We start from the raw sequence: 21,327 nt of genomic DNA, 5'->3' as shown, positions 1-21,327 counted from the left end.
CTTGTAAAACTTGAACTTGTGAAAGGTTAAAATGCTTAGTAACAGCAAACATATTTGTACATCTGAACAGTATGTTCCAGACAGAGAAATAAACAACATCTTCATGCTGAAGCATATCTAGCCTTGTCTGTTTGGGTTTAATCATCCATAGATTAGCTACCCAACAGCTCAGAAGTTAGAGGTAAAAAGGTATTTACCCCGCTCTTCAAAGCTCACTCATCTGCAGCAGCTTATATTAGTATTGTAAGTCAAGTACAAGAGGTGAATCACCACAACATATACATGAAGTTAAATAAGTGCCATAATTGTAAAATAATTGATTTCAAGTGAGAGAATTATGCCTGCTTTTAGAGACAAGTCGATATGGACTATTTCAACGAATAGCCTACAGCATCAGCTTTTCACTCAGAATCTTTTAGATGTTTTATTTTTTAATTGAAACTTGATTTATCATAACATGTTTATTTTCATCACAGTCCAAATGTTAACCATTGTTAATTAAAATGTTGTCTTGTAACACTAAGATAGACGGTCAAGGACAATGACAATAAAATAAAGACACAAGTGCAGCAAAAAGATAAAGGCAACTCTGTTTTTAAAATTGTCATAATAATCTATGGTAGATTTACTTGTTTTTCTTTAAATAGATTTTAGAGAGTTCAATCTTGAAGTAGGATCAGGAAGAATAATTTCTTTGAAAAATTACATTTGTGAATCAGAAACTTACTACTAGCCTAAATCATTACATTAACAATAAAAAAATTTTTTAGGATCTTTATATTCAAAATATATCATAACATCTTTAACAGAAAGTTAAAGTGATAGAAATTAACAAAAACCAGACCAATATCAACAAAGTTGAGTGATGAGTCGTCTTCATTTCTATAAGAAAGTAGACTACAGTTATCATCCATCAGCAAAACGTCAAAGAAAAACACGAGTCTGATTCATGTTATTCATGATTTTTAAATGTATTCGCAACCATGTTGGATACAAATATATTATGACCTAGTTTTATTCCAAATAATATTCCAAATATCGTATCTTTCATCTTGGAGTGATCTTTCTTTGTTCGTGTAATTAAAATAGATTATTTATTTATCTATTTATTTATGTAATGTATTTATTTGTTTGTTTGTTTGTTTATTTGGAGTCTGACCTTAAATACACGTTTTAAGTTATTAATATCTTTAGTTTGGTTTAATGCTTAAAAATGCGTTTCTCTCATCTCTCTTTTCTCTTTCTTTTGTAACCTTTCTTCTGACACGCGCAGCTCTTGCGTCATATTTGTGCGTCGCTCAGCAGCAGCAGCAGCAGTAGTGGAGGGCATCGAGCATGGGACACCTGAGAGGTTTACCTATACTGATCGTCTCGATCATCTGGCATCAATGTTTAGGTGAGAGACCCGTGAATTATTCATACAAACATGTCCAATTAATGACCTGTGTGTTTTTTACTTCCTGGAAACTGAAGGAAGGACTGACACTTTGCAGGCATTTCGAATGAAGTCTGTTTACAAACTGCACCCAACTTCATCAGATGGTTTCCTTGGTTTTTAAATAGCTACGATATATTATGTAATGTATAGTAAATATTGCATCATTTATATTAAAGCATGCATGGCTGTTTGACTTTCAACTCATTTCATGTCTAGACTGTAAATGTGTCAATGGAAACCTTAAAAAGTCCCTACATAATGAGCCATGACTGCATGTTTTAAAAATGTAGTTTTTGTATTATTATTATTAATGAGTCCATATTAGATCATTGTGTCTGGAAGAAATGATAAAACAAAACTGGCACAAAATGCGACCACTGTGCATGTTATTTATTAAATCACTCATTACAGTCTGACACTAAAAGAACAGAAGCAGTTTAATTTAATGGGAATTAATTCAGTTTTGGTGGTTTTGTGGTTTAAATGTGAAATATGAGAAGGTTGCTTTGTTTATACATTAATTCCTGTCTCAGTTTTGTCTCACCTCATAACATACTGTGTAGTTTAGAAATAAAATATGTTGAGCAGAAAAAAGCTTCAGTTATTTTTGTTTATATATATTTGTCTTAGGTTTGATTTATTGTGAATATTGTGGAATATTTATAAAAACACAGCACATGATAGTTTGTGAGGATTAAAACAATAAACTTATTTCCACTGTTGTCTCTCAATATTTATTAAAATAATGACAGGCCTGTTTGACAAATATTAGACAATAGGAAATAAAAAGCTGTGAAAGTGAAAGACTCTTTCTCTGCTTGACTTATTATGCAGTACTATACTATTACAATGTGTACTGATGCCTTTGACAAGTTATCTTATCGACTGACAGTAAACTTTGTGTTTGCACGTGTTTGAGGCGCCGCAGGTCACTCTCTGCCTGCCTGCCGGGAGCAGCTGGAGTTCAGGTGCAGCGATGGTTTGTGCATCCCGAGACTGAAGGTGTGTGATGGACAAACCGACTGTGAGGACGGATCAGATGAACACCACTGTGGTGAGAGCAATGTTGACGCAAAGATATCCCAAAATCACACACACACACACACACACACACACACACACACACACACAGACATATACATACACACACACACACACACACACACACATACACATACACATACACACACACACACACACATACACATACACATACACACACACACACACACACACACACACACACACAGAGGTTGAGGTTTCACCAACTCTCACAGTGAAAACAAAGCAGAACCTTCTGTGGAGTTTAGGGAAAGAAATAATCAGATGAAGAAAAGTTGAACTGAATAATTTACCGAAGGGTTTTCTGAGTAACTTTGGATAATGATGGTAAATGTAAGACTGTAATCATCAAGATGTGACATACAGGTGAGATTGAGCCCATGTGCAAGAAATAAGAAGGCTGTAGATGGGACTTTTACGTCCTCTAACAACAAAAATATGATGCATTGCATGAAGACTGCACTTTCATGATCCTAAAATATAACTTAAATTCAAATAATTAACACAATCCCGACCAGCTCATTGAATGTGGACTGTACAGATCAAAGGTGACTCACTGGGATTTTCCCAGTTTCTGCTCAGTGGCCTCACCAACACAAATCAGCATGTCTCTACCATATTGTGTACTGCAGTTCATGCGTTTTCACCCAAAGTTGTGTTATTTAACATACAGTATTGTGTAATAATTTCAGCTGATTATGACATATTTTTAAAGTAGAAGCAGTTCAGTTTTGCCTTTGGATTATTTCTCCTTTTTAAAAGCAGAAAACCCCTTAAGAGTCCTCAAAAACCTTAATTTTAAACAAATAATAAAATTTGATGTAAAAGCTCGTTTTATTTTTATACACAACTCTTATTTGTTTCAAATATATATGCTGCAAAGACATTTTCTACAATTGTGTGGAGAAAATGCCTCTGCAGATTTTGTCTCGTAATGCAGCTGAAGTCATTAGAGACTCTGATATTGCTGATATTGGATTCCAGAGGGATTTGTTGAACCATAAGCTGCATAAAGTTTGCAAATTAAAACCTTGCAGGAGAAAGTTTTCTAAAAGGATTTACAGTGATTTGTATGAGTTTAACATAAATGTGAGTGATGCCAGCATGTATGAATGTTGGTAGTGTTGGTGTTAAGGATGCAGGCATGAGACTTTGACCTAAAAATAGCTGGTTTGAATGCATTCCAGGAAAATGGATAAAGTGTACAGAATACACCTTCTCTACTCAGATGTGCAGGACTCAGCAGCAGCAGACTGTTCGTATGCAGTTTAGAGCGAAATAATTAAAGAAAGCCTTTTTTAATTTAGTGTTTCTTTTTTCATTCTGATGCAATATCTAGTTATATTATTGAATTGATAATGATCTACTGTTGCACAGTAGACTGTGTAGACTTAAACCAACAGTTATTTTCATTATTGATTGATCTACCGATTAGTTTCTCAATTAATTGTGTTATCTATAAACTGTCAGACCCTCTACAGAAGGGTAATTTTCCAACTATTCAAAACCTGGAATGTTTAAAGTTTTCTATCATATATATATATATATATATATATATATATATGACAAAGAAAAGCTTTAAATATTCACATTTGACAAACTGGAAGTTACTAATTTTTAGCATTTTTGCTTAAAAAATACAACAATTAGATTTTCTAAAAATTTGCTGATGAAGTTTTTCTCTCTGATATGAAATAATAAAAATAGTACTTAATTAAGGGAAGCGCTGAAATAGAAATGCTTTGCTGAAATCAGATTTGTCTTTGGGTTTATTCTAAGCCCAGATATTTCTGGTATTTTTTGTGTTCTAAAAGAAATAGATTTGTCACCGGCTGCCTGAACACACTCATTTGTAGAGATCCTTCAAATTGTATTTGTTGAGAAGCTGTTTGAGACTCTAATTAATTGCGATAGATGTGATTATTGCTTATTGAAACTGTGACTCCTCGCAGGTAAGCTGTTGTGTAAGAAGGATGAATTTTCCTGCAGCAGCAGCAGACACTGCATACCAACACGTTTCCTTTGTAACGGCGTGGACGACTGCAGTGATAGCAGTGATGAGGCTTCCTGTCTGAATTGCACCGCTGGCTTCTTCTCCTGTGGGCCGTTTGATGCCTGCCTACCTGGACATACACTGTGTGATGGGCAGATGGACTGCAAGGATGGGCGGGATGAGACCAAGAAGATGTGTGGTTCGGCCCGGCCACACCCGCAGACCTCTTCCGGGTGTCCGGGGTCTCAGTTTCAGTGTGGAGACGGGAAGTGTATTAGCCACAGCTGGAGGTGTGACAACTCAGCAGACTGCTCTGACGGCAGCGACGAGGACAACTGTGGTGAGTGACGGACAGGGCTGCACGTCGTTGAAATTGAAATATTAAAATTGCTGACAGAAAAGAAAATGTAGTCTTCATACTTTTGCGTAGCTCTGGTGTGTTTTAGAGTTGCAATCACTATCTATTGATAGAAATTTAATCTGCAACTATTGATAATCAAATAATCATTTTAGTCACTTTTTATGTAAATATGCAGATTTTTTAAATTTCATTTAACTTCTGAAATATAATTATTTAAAGTTTCTAGTTAACTGATCTTTGAGTTTGAGACATTTAAAGACATGCAGAGATGTAACCAATGATTTTGGGAAACTATATTAATAATAACAGGAATTTTCACAGTGTTCTGCCAAACATATCCACTAATCAAGAAGAAAATCAGTGTTCATTTGCTGCCCTACTGTGCTTCCAGTTTTGTGGTAACAGTTGGACGAAGGCCTTTATCTGTTTCAACATAACAGTGTCTCTGTGCACACAGCAAGGCTGATAAACAAATTGTTCGCTATGTTTTGTCAGCTATAGCATCAACTGTGAGCCAGGCCTTATCACCCAGCATCAGTGTCTGACTTCAATAAAAATACAGAAACAAGCTAATCTAGACAGTGTGTCATCTGACCCTGTGTAAAAGCGAAAGTGTTTATATCTGTTCATAATAGCGGCATTTGAAAGTGGGAGTGAAGCCAGGTAACCCGCACCAGGGTAGGCGCAATAATCAAGTTGGGATGAGCTTAACACTTTTTACTCAAAATATGACAGAAGTAATTGTGTGAAGAATGAAAGCACATTCAAATAACAGTCAAAATGATACTTTCTCACTTCCTCACAGCTGTCTGTTTTCTTTGGAAACTCACATTGGTTCAGCAAAGTCTTTCCATTTCCGGTGATGTAAAGATGAGGCGGTCGAGGGTTTCAGATGCTGTTTGTCCATCTGACAAGCTGACAGCTTAATGACACCTTGTTGCTCTTGTGACTGAATAAGAACAAATCCCTGCAGCCAAAATCTTATGGGATGCCCTCAGTCCTTTGTTGCTGTTGTATCGTTATCAGCCAGCAGAGGGCAGCAGAGTACCACTTTAAGAAGCATCCTCAGGCTCCTCAAGTGGTTTATGTTGTTGGATAATCTTCTACCTTTTTCTGGCCAGAAAACAAAGTCAATCATTAGGTTCTTATAGTTCATCCCTGACAGTGTAGTGCAAAATCAGAGGGTTCAACGAGGGCTGAGTTTTAAGAGTCGGGTGTTACGGCCGGTCAAGTGATTGTTCAGTGAAAACTTGCTAGACTTGTTTGATCTTGATGATATTTTGTTCGTCAGCAGCCACATTTAGAATAGATGTGTGTACTTATAGTGACGACAGAAGCTTCCAAGTATAACGTCTAACATTAATACATTAATAACATCAGCTGAAGTAAAGTAGCTTTATTTTACACTGTACAATGTCCTTTTATAAACAGTCCGTACTCTCATCTGATAACTAAACAAAGCCTGGCAGTGTTTAAAGAGTATCTTACTCCATTGTTAATTAATCAACCAAGACATGCCGTCAATCAAATTATATATTTGCTAATGGTTAACCAAACATTTTTCAGTTAGTTGTATTCTGTGGGTTGTTTGCTTTACATTGTTGTTATTTCAAAGCTTTATAAATATTGACTTTTTTATGCAAACAGTATTTCATTTCTTGCCAATAAACATCTAATACTGTTTTATATATGACACAAGGGAGTATATGAAAAATGAATTAAAGACTTAAATATAGTGATACAAGAAATTACATATTAAAATACATGACAGCCTCAGGATTCAAGGTGAAAAATCTGCTGGTTAAACTAAATGCTCACAGTGGCACGGTTTTCCTCCAAAAATCATTTAATATTAATATTAAAATAACATATTTACTCAGGGTTGAATAATTGAACAATCATAAATGCTTCTTCTCACCAACACTATTCACAGAATGAAATACACAAAGTAAAAATCACAGGCACTGACAAAGTCATCACCGCAACACAATAATAGTTAATAAACCAGGTGCAGACACAGTGAAAGCAGTCACAGGCAGGAAGAGGATGATTACTGGGGAAAACATGAACAATTGAGTAAAAAAAACTATCCATCAGGATTATTTAAAAAAATGAGAGGAGTTACATTGCTTCAGTAGAGCTGCAGAAGGTTGTTGACAAAGTGCTAGAGTTGATCTCGTATTTCATTTATTTCTGAACAAAGTCTTACACCCTGAAGTTAAATAGTTTTTAAGGAAGGACAGCTGCTTCTGTCTGGATACAAACATTTTCCCACATGTAGCCAGTGTGAGTGAAAATCAATGACATGACATCCTTCCTTCCTTCCTTCCTTGTCTTATCATGCTTTGTTAAGACTTAAAAAGGACTTTTCCATATTGGTTCTTGAACTGCTCTGAAAAAAATAAGAATTTCAACATCTATATTGACAACTATCAGCCAGTAAGTGTATGTGTGCCTGTTATTAAATTGTAAATGGACTGTGCTTATATATCGCCTTTCTAGTCTTTACGACCACTCAAAGCGCTTTACATTACATGTCATTCACACACATTCATACACTGATGGCAGGAGCTACCACGCAGGGTGTCAACCTGCTCATCAGGGGCGAATTTAACCATTCATTCTCATTCATACACCGTTGGTGCAAATGGGCGCTAACGGGCACCAGGCTCAAATTGGTGGCCATCTGCCTCGACCGGTTGGGGTTGAGAGGAGAGAGAGCAAGGATAGGAGAGAGAAGCACATTGAAAATCAACATTGAAACTAGTAGGTCCGGGACTGGAATCTGTCATCCGGACGTCTACAGGCCCAGATTACCTGTGAGACGAGAAAAGCACAGACAACTCCGGGGAAGAAGTTTAGGTTATTGAATGCATTAATCATACATCTTTTATGTTTGACTGCTTCAGTTACCAATGTCTGTGAATGGAATCATTTTGTCATGTAGTATGAGCAGTGCAACAAATCTGAAACATTTAAAGCCTTAAAACAAGACTAATTTACATGCTGATATCTTAACCTGCAGTCTTCATCGGACATCTGTGTGTCATCACTGGCATGTGACAAGTTTGCACATAATAATACTGTTTAAGTACGCTCGGACAGTAATTGTAGTTCAAATGTCTCCACCTTAACACACATTGACTCATTCATATTGCATAGGTGGTAAGTGTCTTGCCCAAGGACACATCGACATGTGGACTGGAGGAGCCGGGAATCGAACCAACCGCCAATCTTCCAATTGGAGGATGACCGCTCTACCTCCTGAGCTACAGCCGTATTAAGAAAGAGCAGAACATTTTGAACATCATACGAGGCTCACGAATTAAAAACCTCTCTTATTTCATAAAATGATCAAAGACATAAATGCCTTTTTCCTGATGATATATTATTTCATGTCTCAGTGACCTTATCTTTCATCGGATCACCATGTCACCTGTCATGAAACAATACACTGTATGGGAACAAAGCCAGTAAATATCAGCGTGCTTCCTTGTCTGTTACTTGTCACTAATGGTGTCGTGTTTCCTCTTGCAGTTCAGAACGAGTGTCAGGTCAATAACGGAGGCTGTTCCCATCAGTGTAAGGACATGGAAATGGGTTTCTACTGCGACTGCCCTGAGAACATGAAGCTGATCGGGGACAGTCAGTGTGAGGGTGAGCAGCGGCTTGATGGACTGCTAAATGAGATCTGACCTGACCTGTAGCACAATAATGATCCAAATGGGCGGTTTAAAGGTTATTTTTAAAGGCTAATTCATTCAAGTTAAGTTTACACATAACTGTGAAAATAACGGTTGCTTGATACTACACAACAGTCCTGCCTTTAGCTCAAGGCAACAATATTATTTGTGCTAAGGAATGCATGAATTTACGACTAAACTAATTTTTCATATTAAGTAATGGGAACTGGACTTCTTGTATAGTATAGTATAGTATAGTATAGTATAGTATAGTATAATACAGTATAGTATCATATAGTATATTTGACACATTTCCATACTGTGCCGTATAGAGGTCAACACGTGCCTGGAGCATGATGTGTGCGACCAGCTGTGTGTTCGCATGAACAGCAGCCTCACCTGTGACTGCCATGAGGGTTACCAGATGAATCCAACAACTGGAGAGTGCAAGGCCAAAGGTGAGCAGGAAATGATCTGTGTAACTGGGGACCAGCCAGACAGTAATGTGCTCAGTGTTTGACTTACCATATTTGTATTTGCTTGTGGCACACAGTAAAGCTGCTGTTCAATTAGTGATCTATTTTGATAATCAATTAATTATTTTGAGTCTTTTTTTCAAGAAAAAACACTTTAATGTGAATATTTTTTGGTTTATTTTGTCCTTTATCATGATAACCGAATATCTTCAGATTAGGGACTGTTGATTTAGATGAAAAAACACAATATAGGTTTCATATAGGGCTTTGGGACACTGTCATTTTTCATCTCTTTCTGACACAGACCAAGCAACTAATCATTTAATCAACTGATTAAAAATTGTTGACAGATTAATCAGGAATGAAAATAATCTTCAGTTGCAACCCTAAAAAAGAGACAACACTGAATCCGTGTTCTTTCTCGTCATGACACGTCAGACGTTGTGAGATGTATCTTGATCTTGTCGTGACTGGTTTCAAACATCTCTGACTTTATTTTATATTATAATAGAAAAATAGAAGGGCACCTTGAGGAGGAGCCGGATGTGGAAGATGAATATGTAAGGGAAACAAGTGACTTTAATCAATCAATCAATCTTTATTTATATAGCGCCAAATCACAACAAAAGTCATCTCAAGGCACTTTACACATGAAGCAGGTCTAAACCGTACTCATCAGGTTTAATTTGAAAGAGACCCAACATTCCCACATGAGCAAGCACAAGCGACAGTGGCAAGAAAAAACTCCCTTTCAACAGGAAGAAACCTCAGGCAGAACCAGGCTCAAATGGGCGGCCATCTGCCTTGACTGGTTGGGGTAGAGAGGAGAGAGAGCAAGGATAGGAGAGAGAAGCACAAAGAAAATCAACATTGAAACTAGTAGGTCCGGGACTGGAATCTGTCCTCTGGATGTCTACAGGCCCAGATTACCTGTGAGACGAGAAAAGCACAGACAACTCCGGGGAAGAAGTTTAGGTTATTGAATGCATTAATCGTACACTTCTTTTATGTTTGACTGCTTCAGTCACCAATGTCTGTGAATGGAATCATTTTGTCATGTGGTATGAGCAGTGCAACAAATCTGAAACATTTAAAGCCTTAAAACAAGACTAATTTACATGCTGATATCTTAACCTGCAGTTTTCATCGGACATCCGTGTGGCATGTGAGTTTGTTCAAGTGTGGGCACATAATAATACTGTTGGTTAAGTACACTTGGACAGTAATTGTAGTTAAAATGTCTCCACCTTAACACACATTGACTCATTCATATTGCATAGGTGGTAAGGCTGTACAAACATATTATCTAACATGCATCAGTTCACTGGAAAAAAAGCCACCACCATATTCCTCAGAGTCAGATTTTTATTTATTTTATTTCTTATTGTCTGATACAGTGCTGATATGATACCTGGGATTCAAACCTGAGAAATTTTGCACTCTCTTGCTGTTAACATCAAAGTTTTACTTGTAGTAAATGTTCCGTCTTTTTATATTCATGCTTATTCAATAATGATTGTTTTTACATGGACTTTCATTCGACAATTCCAGACATTTAAGCTACTTGTTTCACTTTTAAATCATTTTTACTTGTTTTTAGATAATGTCAGTTTACCCTCATTGCCGTCCTGGACATATATCTAATTTCAACTTCCTGTGTTTCTCTCCAGGGAAAGAGGCCCAACTAGTTTTCACTACTGCTAAAGAAATACAATGGACAAGCATCACAGGCACAGAGTTTGGACAACTGGCTCCGCATTTCCCAGGACTGGGGCCTGTGGCAGTCCTGGCCTCTAACCGCACACTGTACAGGGCCCACCAAGGACGAGGATCCATATATAGGTAACAGAATGGAGTTGTAGACGCTGCCTCTACCACACACCAGCTGTAGAAAAATATAAAAACAAACAAGCAAGTTAGTCTAAACGGACCTACTAGCTTCAATGTTGACTTTCAGTGTGCTTCTCTTAAAACTTATTTTTCTTATTCTTTTTTTATTCTTATTTTATTTATTTGAATAACACCAGTTCAGTGTAAATACTAATAAATTAATTCTTCTGTATTTATTTGACAGTCTACAATCTAGCCACTAGACACAGATGCTGATGTAACTACAATGCTACTTCAAGGTACTGAAAAATAACACGGACATTAAGATGTCCCGGACCTTCACTTGAGGAAATGTTCACAAATTGGACACCAGTGACTTTTAATTGCAGACCCCTGTTTTAGATCTTTTTTCAGGGCGTTTCCAGACCTATAGTTCAATCGTTTGGTCGGCAGCAGGCAATAAATTGTTACAACGTGGCATACAGACTTTGGTACAGTTCAGTTTCACATACGCATATTTCTAAACAAACCAAAATACATAATAGTTGAACTGGCTACTTTTTATTGGTCACTTTATGTTTATGTTATGTTTATCTTCTTCGTTTTTCCTCTTTTGTTTACAGCGTGCACAGAAAAAAAAAAATCCCTGGCCACAGTCTAGTTTTGCTGAAAGCCAAAAGTGCATGCTATGCACAGTGCATAGCATGTGTTCATATGGTAGGAGTGAGTCTCACTGCTACTGTCATATTCCTGCTCTGTCTGCACACATTGTTGGGACTTTGTCAGTAGAGGATTTTGATATGAGTAGCCGCCCTGGGTGGCATCTTACCGGGGGCGGCACGGAGCACACACACACCAAAAGACAAAAAGATGTTTTTTCTATCGCTTATTTGCACGTCATGTTTTCTTTTTATAATGTCACTGAGGTTTGAACAAGTAAGGAGCCTGTTTTGACAATATAAGGAGTAGAAAGTACAGATATTTGTGTACAAATGTAGGGAGTAAAAGCAAAAAAAGCAAAAAGTTGTCAGAAAAATAAATACTCAAGTAAAGTGCAGATATCTGAAAAATCTACTTAAGTACAGTAACCAAGTAAAAATACTGTATTACTTCCCACTCTTAATTCTGCACTGTAGTCACTTCAGGAAGAAATATAAATGAAATATAAAATATATGAAATGAAATATATAATTTTATCCACAATTCAGTGCCCCCCATACACATAATTCATTCATTCATTACAACTGGACCACCTCTTTTTGGTGGTCTCGGGCCGATTAATTTGGTGCGGACCTGAGTGTAATTGTTGCATTCTGACCAAGGCAAACAAACTGAAACAAGGAGTCAAACAAACTATGGTTTGATTAAAACGCACGGAATGCTGTTGGTATGAAAACGCCTTGAGATGAATGGACCTGTGCTTCCTTTATGCTTCCCTGCGTTCAACAAATGTAACAATGGGGGTGAAAATAAACTAAACAGACCTCCCATTAAGTCCACAATAAATACTTGACTTGACAGGAAACTCTGGGCTCATTTCAGCCTAGGATCAAGAGAAGAAACTAAGATAAAGACGTATCAACTATAAACCACATTCCACATTTTTCAACAATTCACTGCATAGGCCAAAATTCTACTCATCAAAGTTACATATGCACAGGTAGTGTATGGTTGGAGCCTTGTCAGCAAGCAAGCCCATTAGAAAAAGTAAAACAAGACACCCCCCCTCATGTCCTATTGCTGATTACTGTATAGCTCCTATAAGTTACAGAACCCTCCATTAAACTATATGAAGAGATCAGAAGACAGACTGGAGCAGGCTGGAGCATAAGGAACTGATCGATTGTTAGTATGATGATATGTAAATGCGGAATGCTGACGTCGTTGGGCAGCAAACGCAGCAGTAGCAGCTTGACGTCTAAAAAAACTTAAACAGTGCTTAAACTAATTTTATCCACTAGTATCCACAATCTCATTTGTCCGCCTGAAGCTCATGGCAACAGGTGAGGGTGAAAAAGTAAATGGCAAATTTAGTGCTTCACCTCTATCACTAAAACCCAGAGCACACGATTAGATCTGCTTTGACTTAGAGTTCTTGAAATTATATCCCACCAAAAATACGTCTTTTGAGTATAAAACTCTGACGGACTTCAAAGGTATCTGTAAAACATTTGTGGCGGCTGTGGTCAGTTTGTATACATGCTAGTTACAGTATATGCAAATAGTGATCTGTTAACTAAACAGGAAAGAAAAGCGTCAAAACATTCATAGAAGCTTCTCAAACCCCATTTCATTTGATTTCACTAATTTCTTCCTTGTTAATCTGAATGTTCAATATTTTTCAAAACCTGCTGCCACAAGATATGGCTAAACTTTTTGTATCTTTGCCAATACATGGCTGCTTTTTGCTCCACTCCCTGTTGAACTCATTGGCAGGCTCATGAATTGAAAGGAGATATGACACAATGTACTTTTATTTAACTCTCATGATAACGGATTTCAATTTATGCCAAGGTCCTTTTTATTGTTTACCTATTAATAGCTTTCAGATAAGGTGTCTATTTCATCCTCTTATCTGTTTGGAGAGCTCCTGTGTGACAAAGAAACAAATACTTAAGGTTCTTTATGATTTATTGTACCTTTTGTTCATAAAGCTGACTGTTAACTCTTCAGAGATAAGACTGTAAAGGGTGGGTGCTGGTGTTTAATTCTGATACTGTTGTTTCTGTGTGTGGCTGTGTGTAAGTGAAAAGTAATTCTCACTGAGACAAAAGCACAAAACATTTAACAGGAATTCAAGCTGTACACATGAAGTGTATGTTGCCACAGAAAATAATCAGAAACATTGTCAGCAAGATTAAAGAAATGTTGCAAGTCAAAGTCCAGTAAGTACAAAAAAATAGAGTTTGCACAACCTGTATCTATGAAGACATACTGAAGAAGACATAGCTGAAAATTGTAACCCCCCTGTGCTCACCTTTCTCAGAATCATTTTTTCCCCACGAGGTGAGATCTTTCATGGAGCTCCAGAGCGAGGGCGATTGACTGTTATCTTGTATTTCTTCCATTTTTGGATTATTGCACCAACAGTGGTGTCTTTCTCATAAAGCTTCTTGCTGATGGTCTTGTAGCCTATTCCAGCCCTGTGCAAGTCTAGTTTGAATGGAAGAGATTGATTCTGTGACAGGTTTCTTTTATACACATAACGTGTTGATTAGGAGAATTTTCCTTAAGGGACAGGACTAATTTGAGTTCCTCATGGGTGCATAACCGGTCTGTGGGGGTCAGAATTCTTGCTGGTTGGTAGGGGATCAAATACTTATTTCACTCAATCAAATACAAATTAATTTATAATCTTTTTAATTAATGTTTTTTTCTGGATTTTTTGTTGATATTCTGTCTTTCTCTGTTAAAATCAACCTAACATAAAACATTGTGGACTGTTCATGTCTTTGTAAGGGGTAAACTTACAAAATCAGCGGAGAATCAAATAATTATTTCCCCCACGGTATGTTCCTTTCACACCTGCATATTTTTAGGATGTCCATGGATGGAAAGCTGCAGGATGCTGCGTTGGTGCTGAAAGTTCAAGGTTCAGTGTCAGGTCTGGCTGTGGACTGGATCCACCATCTCCTCTACTGGACCAGCATGGAGGGTGGTTCTGTTAACGTCGGCCTGTTGGACGGCTCAGCACAGCGTCAGCTCATAACAGGACTGGACAAGCCTTCTGCAGTGGCAGTGGATCCTCTACTAGGGTAGGAAGTCATAATCTTAAAATTGCAGATAGTGTTTGTTTTAAAGACTTTTCTCCAAGCATAGCGTCTGTCATATATATATATATATATACACGTAAGAGGTGTTTAAACAAGACTTTTATTGTTTATCCAAGGAGGCCCTTTAGAGGGAAGGGCCAGTGCAAATTAATACAAAGTTGTTCTGAGTGATCACCTTTATTCTATGACGAAACATTTCTATTCTGATGGGAATAGTCTCTTCCATGATGACAATGACCCCATCCACAGGGCATGAGGGATCCCTGAATGGTTTGATGAGTGTAAAAATTATGTGAATCATATGCTATGACCTTCATAGTCACCAGATCTCAACCCAACTGAACACCTATGTGAGATTTTTGACTGAGGTGTTAGCACTCTCGACCACCATCATCAAAACACCAAATGAGGGAATATCTTTTTGAAGAATGATGTTCATCCCTCTAGTAGAGTTCAGAGACATTGAAGCTGTTCTGGCAGCATGTGGAGGGTCAACACCTTTCTAAACACTGTCTGTTGGATTTTACCTTTAATTTGTCACCTGTCTGTACGTCGGTAATAGGTGGCAGCTGCGCAGTAAAGCTAGTATCTTTTTCTTTAAGGGATCACAATTTGGCACGCAGGTGGTCGAGTGGTTAGAGCGCATGCCACACACGCAGCCGACCCCTGTTCGAATCCTGGCCGGAGGTCCTTTGCTGCATGTCAGACCCCCCTCTCTCTCCTGTCTGTCTACTGTTAAATAAAGGCTTCTGTGCTGAAAACATCTTTAAAAATCAATCACAATGTTGAATGCAGCTATAATATATATTTTATTCACGATAGCAATGTATCAAATGACAATATGCAATATCAGAGGCGTTGCTCGTTGTGATGAACCTACATACGTTCTGCAGCTCTCCTCGGCTTTACAGAGCCAATACCTGCTCAGCAGCTAAAGAGATAGAGGCTGCCCCTATATGCCCAAAAAAACAGCTTGTGCAAAGGGTAAGGTTGTAAGTTTTTAAGTCACATATTCAGGAACTCCGTTTAGAGGTTTTAACTAGGGGAAAAAAGTATAGCCGCAATAACTTAACTGTCTATATCACTGAGCTTCCGCTGTTCTTAAAATGAAACACGAATCTTGAATTTCTTCAAACTCAGCTTTTTTTTTGTTTCAGGCTGCTCTTCTGGGCAGAGTGTGGCAGTTCCCCAAAAATTGAGAGGGTGAGCTTGGATGGCCGGAATAGGATGGCTCTGGTTACTTCCTCAATACGTCACCCTGTCGCCCTCACACTAGGTAGGCACTGGGATAATGCTGCAGAAAGTCTGTGATCTCTGTGGAAAAGAGAGGAACAGAAACATGCAAGTAACAAGAAACATTTTTCATAAATGCATACCTCAAAACTATGTGGGTTATTGAGATAAGTTTTGATGGAAGTGGTAAGAACAGGTTCTCCTTTAAAACAGGAACGATATGCATTTGTATGTGTTATGTTCCAGCAGAAGTTTAGGGCTAATAGCTGTCTAAAGGGAAATTAATTCTGCAACGCCAGGCAATCTCATGTGACATCTCATGTGAGATTGAGGCTAGCTAGTCATGTGTTCTTTTTCACCTTTTCTAGATATGCCTCGTCAGCTGCTGTACTGGGTTGACCAGGGGATGAGAAGTATCTCCAGAATAAATTTAGAAGGCCGTCACCGTAAAGCAGTGGTCGAGTCTAACGGTTATCTGGACCGGCCCTTCGGACTGGCAGTTTTTGAGGTAAAGCAATCACAATTCAAACTTGTTATGAAATATAGATGCCTTTTATCCAGTGCATTCTGGGATAGGTTTTAGTCACCTATGAGCTCAAAACATAAACAAGCACTACTTACATGATCATGTCCTCAACTTTGTAGATACAGAAATAAAAAAACAGATTTTAGTTACTTAAAAATTCTGTGTAAATGCCTTCATTGACAACATAATTTCACTGTTTTCCTCTGAATCCTCTGTTCATTAATCTCCACCAAAAGATATATATTGGTTTCCCTTTTCTTTTTAATTTATACAGTATTTCTCTCTGTAAAGTTGTGGCCAGAGAGAGTTTTATCTTATAACATAAAAAACAATGCCAAACAGATGTAAAATCTCAAACAGGCAGAATTTATCTCACAGGTTGATCGTATTGATTAAGTAAACAATGGGGTTGTACTCTCCACTGGATTCACACTACATCACTGGTTGCTGATGGTAAAAACAAAACAAAGCAATGCACCATCAAAAGGCAGGGGCAAAGAACTGATAACAGCAGTTATTGCAGTCCTGCTAAGCCTGTCTGTTCTGCTTCAGGGATACGTATACTGGAGTGACGAAGTGACGCACTCCATCTGTCGAGCCAGCAAGCACAACGGCATCCACCTCCAAGTACTGCAGACGAATGTCACCTCCCCGGGCAGTTTGGTTTTTGTGCATCCTGTACTGCAACTAACTGGTATGACCAATCAGAAGAGATTTCTATATAATAAAAGTTTAAGATGCTCCTAATATGCATTTTTTCACACTTTATTAAAGGTGCAGTAAATAAATATTTTATGGACACCTTGCAGTCAGTGGTTCCTCTCAACTAACAGTGCATTCTGCTGGGCCACAGGGCAAGCTGTATGTGGACATACTGGGGTGGTTTGCCAACACAAGTGTGTCGTCAACCTGACTTCTGAGACTCCAGGCTTCATCTGCACCCGCCTACAAACTGAAAAAAACAGATCTGTGGAAATCCCTGCCATTTCTCGAACTGTTCCTGCCTCATCGTTAACTGATCCTGCATTTGCTGGAATTCTCTCTCTTATCAGTAAGCACCACTTTATGTCTGACATCAAAACAAATCTTCTGTGTGTGTTGGGATATGTTACTGTAGATATAGTGGCACTGTAGAGTTTGTTTCCAACATTACTCATAATCAAATATTGATGTAATTCGTACGTCAGATTCTCCTACATTACATTTCCCAGCTGCTTCCTGACATAAATTGGATTTAACTTTAATATGTCTCCTATGGGAATAGATGATAAACGTGACATCACTGCATGGTGATGTCGACATGGTCACTCCCCGCTGAGTCATAAACATGTAACAGTCAGCATCTGTAACTGTGGTAAAGAGCTGTTGTTCAGCTGATCCCACACACACAAACGCACACACAAACACACACAGACACTGAAAGTTTTGTAAATCAAACATGGGATAAACAGAAAATATGTATATAAGCCTGGTCACAGACAACCAGAGAGTTTTTATGATTGAAAAATACAACCTGTCTGTCAAGTCTTGAGGCTTTATTTAGTGTCTCTGGTTTTGAGCTACATGTATATAAATATTTACCTACCTAATTTATCCTGAAAAGCATATTTGACTATCTAAAGTATTTGACTCTATAAATAAAATATGTTATTTTACTATTTTAAAGATGTATGTGTTCTCTAAAATGTCTGACATTTGTGATTCGGACTTCCCAGTAACAGTGTTATAGCTTTTGTCATTTTGTAGCAGCTGCGTGTTTGTCTACTTAAATGAGGTCAGGATGAGGGGAGTATCATGCAGAAAGCTGACATCAGCCCCTCCAGTTCTGCAGAGGCTCCAGAAAGTGATGAAATTCTTGCGTGTGTGTTTCCCAGTGTTCCTCAGTGTGCTGCTGGTGGGAATGGCTCTGTGGTGGTGGAGAGAGGAGTTCAGGCCTTCCAGGAGTCTGACTGCACAGAGCTTCTCCCTCAAAGAGTCCCAGGACCTGCTCATCCAGGCTGCACCCACAGCTCCAAACACATGTCTCATTAAGGCAAGAGATGTTTGTGCACACACATAAATGAAAACACAGGAACCTTAATTTGACTTCAGAGGAGATACCATTCATTTAGTTGCACAACTGCGCTCTTTATTCACAGTATATAATAGTTTTACTGAGGTAATGATCTGGAAAAGGCAAGGCAAGGCAGTTTTATTTATATAGCACATTTCATACACAATGGCAACTCAATGTGCGTTACATAAAACAGAAAAACATGTAATTTGAGAAACATTAAAACATACAATTGGAAAAGTGATTACAGCGAGAAAAAGGTCATTTGGTCATCTGACTGTCGTCAGACAGTCAGATGAGAATTATTGATGGGAATTATTGGCATGAAAGCAATCAGATTTAGAGCTTTTGAACTTATGTTCAGCATAACATTATTTTAATTGTAGGTAATCTTCTAACAGTAGTGGTATCCCCCATTAAGAAAACTAGTGCAGTCATCACAGTGTTCAATGCACTTTTTTTCTTGGTTCTCTTTGTTCAGCAGCATGCATGCTCTGACGGATGTTGCAGAATAAAACCACATCCTTTGCTTTGCTGGTAACCTATTTTTTTAACTGACCGCTGTCATCTGTCACTGTCTAGAGTAGACCATGGTAGCTTTTAAAAAGAGAGGAGGAGGAGGAGGGGTGCAGCTGGTTAGAGTCCTACTGATGCATCACCTTTGCATCAGCATTACAGATGAGTCATTTAATGTTTATTGTAGTTATAGTTTCTTATCGACTACATGTTTATATAAAAAAACGTAATTACTTAATTATTTTACCAGGTAAATACTAGACGATATATCATGAGCCGATGTTTTAAAGGACCAGTGTGTAGTACTTCATGGCATCTAATTGTGAGGTTGCAGATTGTAGCTAACTGATAACTCCTTCCCTTCTAAGGATGTGGGGGAATCTATAGTTGCTGTGAAAGGCCCTCACTAGAGCCAGTGTTTGGTTTGTCCATTCTGGACTACTGTAGGAACGTGGCGGGCTAAGTGGACGAAGGCCTCCTCCCTATGTAGACTTGAAGGGCTCATTGTAAGCTAACAAGAGCACAACAATTCTTATTTTCAGGTGATTACACACTAATTAAAACATACTCATAAATATTACATTCCATTCTACTGGATGCCACTAAATTCTACACACTACACCTTTAATTTAGAAATTTAGATTTCAATGTCAAATTTCAGTCGTACTTTTTTTTTTTAAAGAGCTGTGGTAGCTTTACAGACAAACATAGCTCGACTATCTCCCATCACGTTGAAGGTTTGTGGTATGCAGTATGTCAACTAAGCTCTGTGTCTCCGTCTCTAGGAAACTCTTCTTAAACTGGACTTTGACGGTGAATGAAGAAGGTGTGACATAGATGGTCAACTGACTGTGACCTGTGCTTTACCCAGTGCTGTCTCAACCCCCCGCTGCGACCTCACTGCTGACATGACAGCAAGACAACAAAACAAGTTTAAGGTCACTAAAGAAATGACTCAGTGGTAAAGTTCAGTTGAGGGTAAAGGCTTTCACACAGTAATTTCTGTTTGATCAATTTAGAAGGATAACTTTCAGCCCAGGTGGCTCCAGGTTACTTGTGGTTGCTGATAATGATTGTTCTTGTTCACTCTGAAAAGTTGTGGGCTGCATTGAAAAAACAATCTAATTTCTCGTGCTTTGAATATCGGTACAGATAAATTTTATATGTTTTGCCTTATTTAATTTTTCATAGCCTCTTATCAAGCATTTAGTTCAACAGGTTACCAGCTATGTTAGAGTTGTAGATCTCCAAGACGATCAGTGGAAATGTGATACCTTTTTGAATAGAGCGGAGTGTATTCTTGCTCAAGCAGCAATCTGGAGTCTACCCAGTGACGGAAAAAAATCTGAGCTCTGAATTAAAGCCTCAAAAGCTTTATTCTGCTGAAATAAGGCAATTTTCCACGTTTCAGATTCTGCCTGAAAAACTGGCAAGCCTTTTTCATTCATATATGGTTTTGGGAGCTTTAATCCAAAGCTTGGACAATGTCCATTTTTTCCTTCCTTGTTCCTGTTATCTTGCACACAACCTAAATGTAGACAAGACTTGCACACAACTAACTTTCTACAATAGGTAGTGTATTATCAAAAAGCTGGCTTGAACAACTTCACAGTGTCTTGTTGCTGTCAAAGAGTTAATGTGAAATGGCCTTTTAATGTTTAATTGATAGATGAAAGCAGGGGCCTTCATAGTAGACACATGATGAATGATGAATAAGGAGACGTCCTTATTGTAAACTCCAACCTGTCACTTAGTAATTTAGCAAAAGTCATGTTTTTTGAGTCTCTGAATGTTGAAAGGGTTGATCTGGTGCTGCACCATAGTTCATATTAGTATTAATATATTATTAATGCTAGATAATAAGTGGAGTAATGAGAGATGTGTGTGTGTGGGGGTGGGTGGGTGGGTGGTTACAATTGTCGCAGTTTGGCTGTTTTGATGCTTTCTGGGAACTGGTGCTACAATGGGAAAAATTCTGTGTTTTCTTTTGTTGAATGGCTCCGGCTGACTTGATTTTGCTCTTGTGCACGGAGCCTGCTTATTGTAGTACTGACTGTTTCTGTTATTTTTGTCTCAAGGAAATGTGTAAATCTGCTGTAGCATTCAAAATTAATCGACACTGATTGAGAGATGCTTCTATAAGTGTGCTGAAACTGCTACTACTACTGAGTTGTGTGGTTGGTATTTATTTTATTATTTTATTTTAAGAAAGGGTTTTATTTATTTTCTGGCAGTATTACAGTTCTTGCAGCACTGTATTTGCACCATGAGAAAACTGTTAAAGACTGTAAATGAATCAAATAAAGTATTTTATGTTTTTTTTTCTTAGATATTTCTGTCCAGATTTCCTTTTTCAGTCCTCTCTTCCCTGCCTCCCAGTTGC

At 38.0% G+C, this 21,327-nt stretch overlaps 1 protein-coding gene across 1 annotated transcript; it reads left to right on the top strand.

Moving 5' to 3' along the window:
* Nucleotides 1-1,329: 1,329 nt before the first annotated feature.
* LOC128362125 (very low-density lipoprotein receptor-like) lies at nucleotides 1,330-20,681 on the top strand. The gene is made up of 13 exons (XM_053322787.1): nucleotides 1,330-1,396; nucleotides 2,358-2,492; nucleotides 4,453-4,833; nucleotides 8,392-8,511; nucleotides 8,870-8,995; nucleotides 10,684-10,855; nucleotides 14,383-14,598; nucleotides 15,774-15,892; nucleotides 16,218-16,357; nucleotides 16,928-17,069; nucleotides 17,229-17,426; nucleotides 18,250-18,407; nucleotides 19,730-20,681. Exons 1-13 carry the CDS (start codon nucleotides 1,336-1,338, stop codon nucleotides 19,763-19,765), a joined length of 2,004 nt encoding a protein of 667 aa, XP_053178762.1. The 5' UTR covers nucleotides 1,330-1,335; the 3' UTR covers nucleotides 19,766-20,681.
* Nucleotides 20,682-21,327: the final 646 nt, after the last annotated feature.

Source organism: Scomber japonicus, chromosome 7 (genome assembly GCF_027409825.1).
Source record: "Scomber japonicus isolate fScoJap1 chromosome 7, fScoJap1.pri, whole genome shotgun sequence".
In the NCBI taxonomy this organism is placed as follows: Eukaryota; Metazoa; Chordata; class Actinopteri; order Scombriformes; family Scombridae; genus Scomber; species Scomber japonicus.
This window is presented reverse-complemented; position numbering and strand designations above follow the sequence as displayed.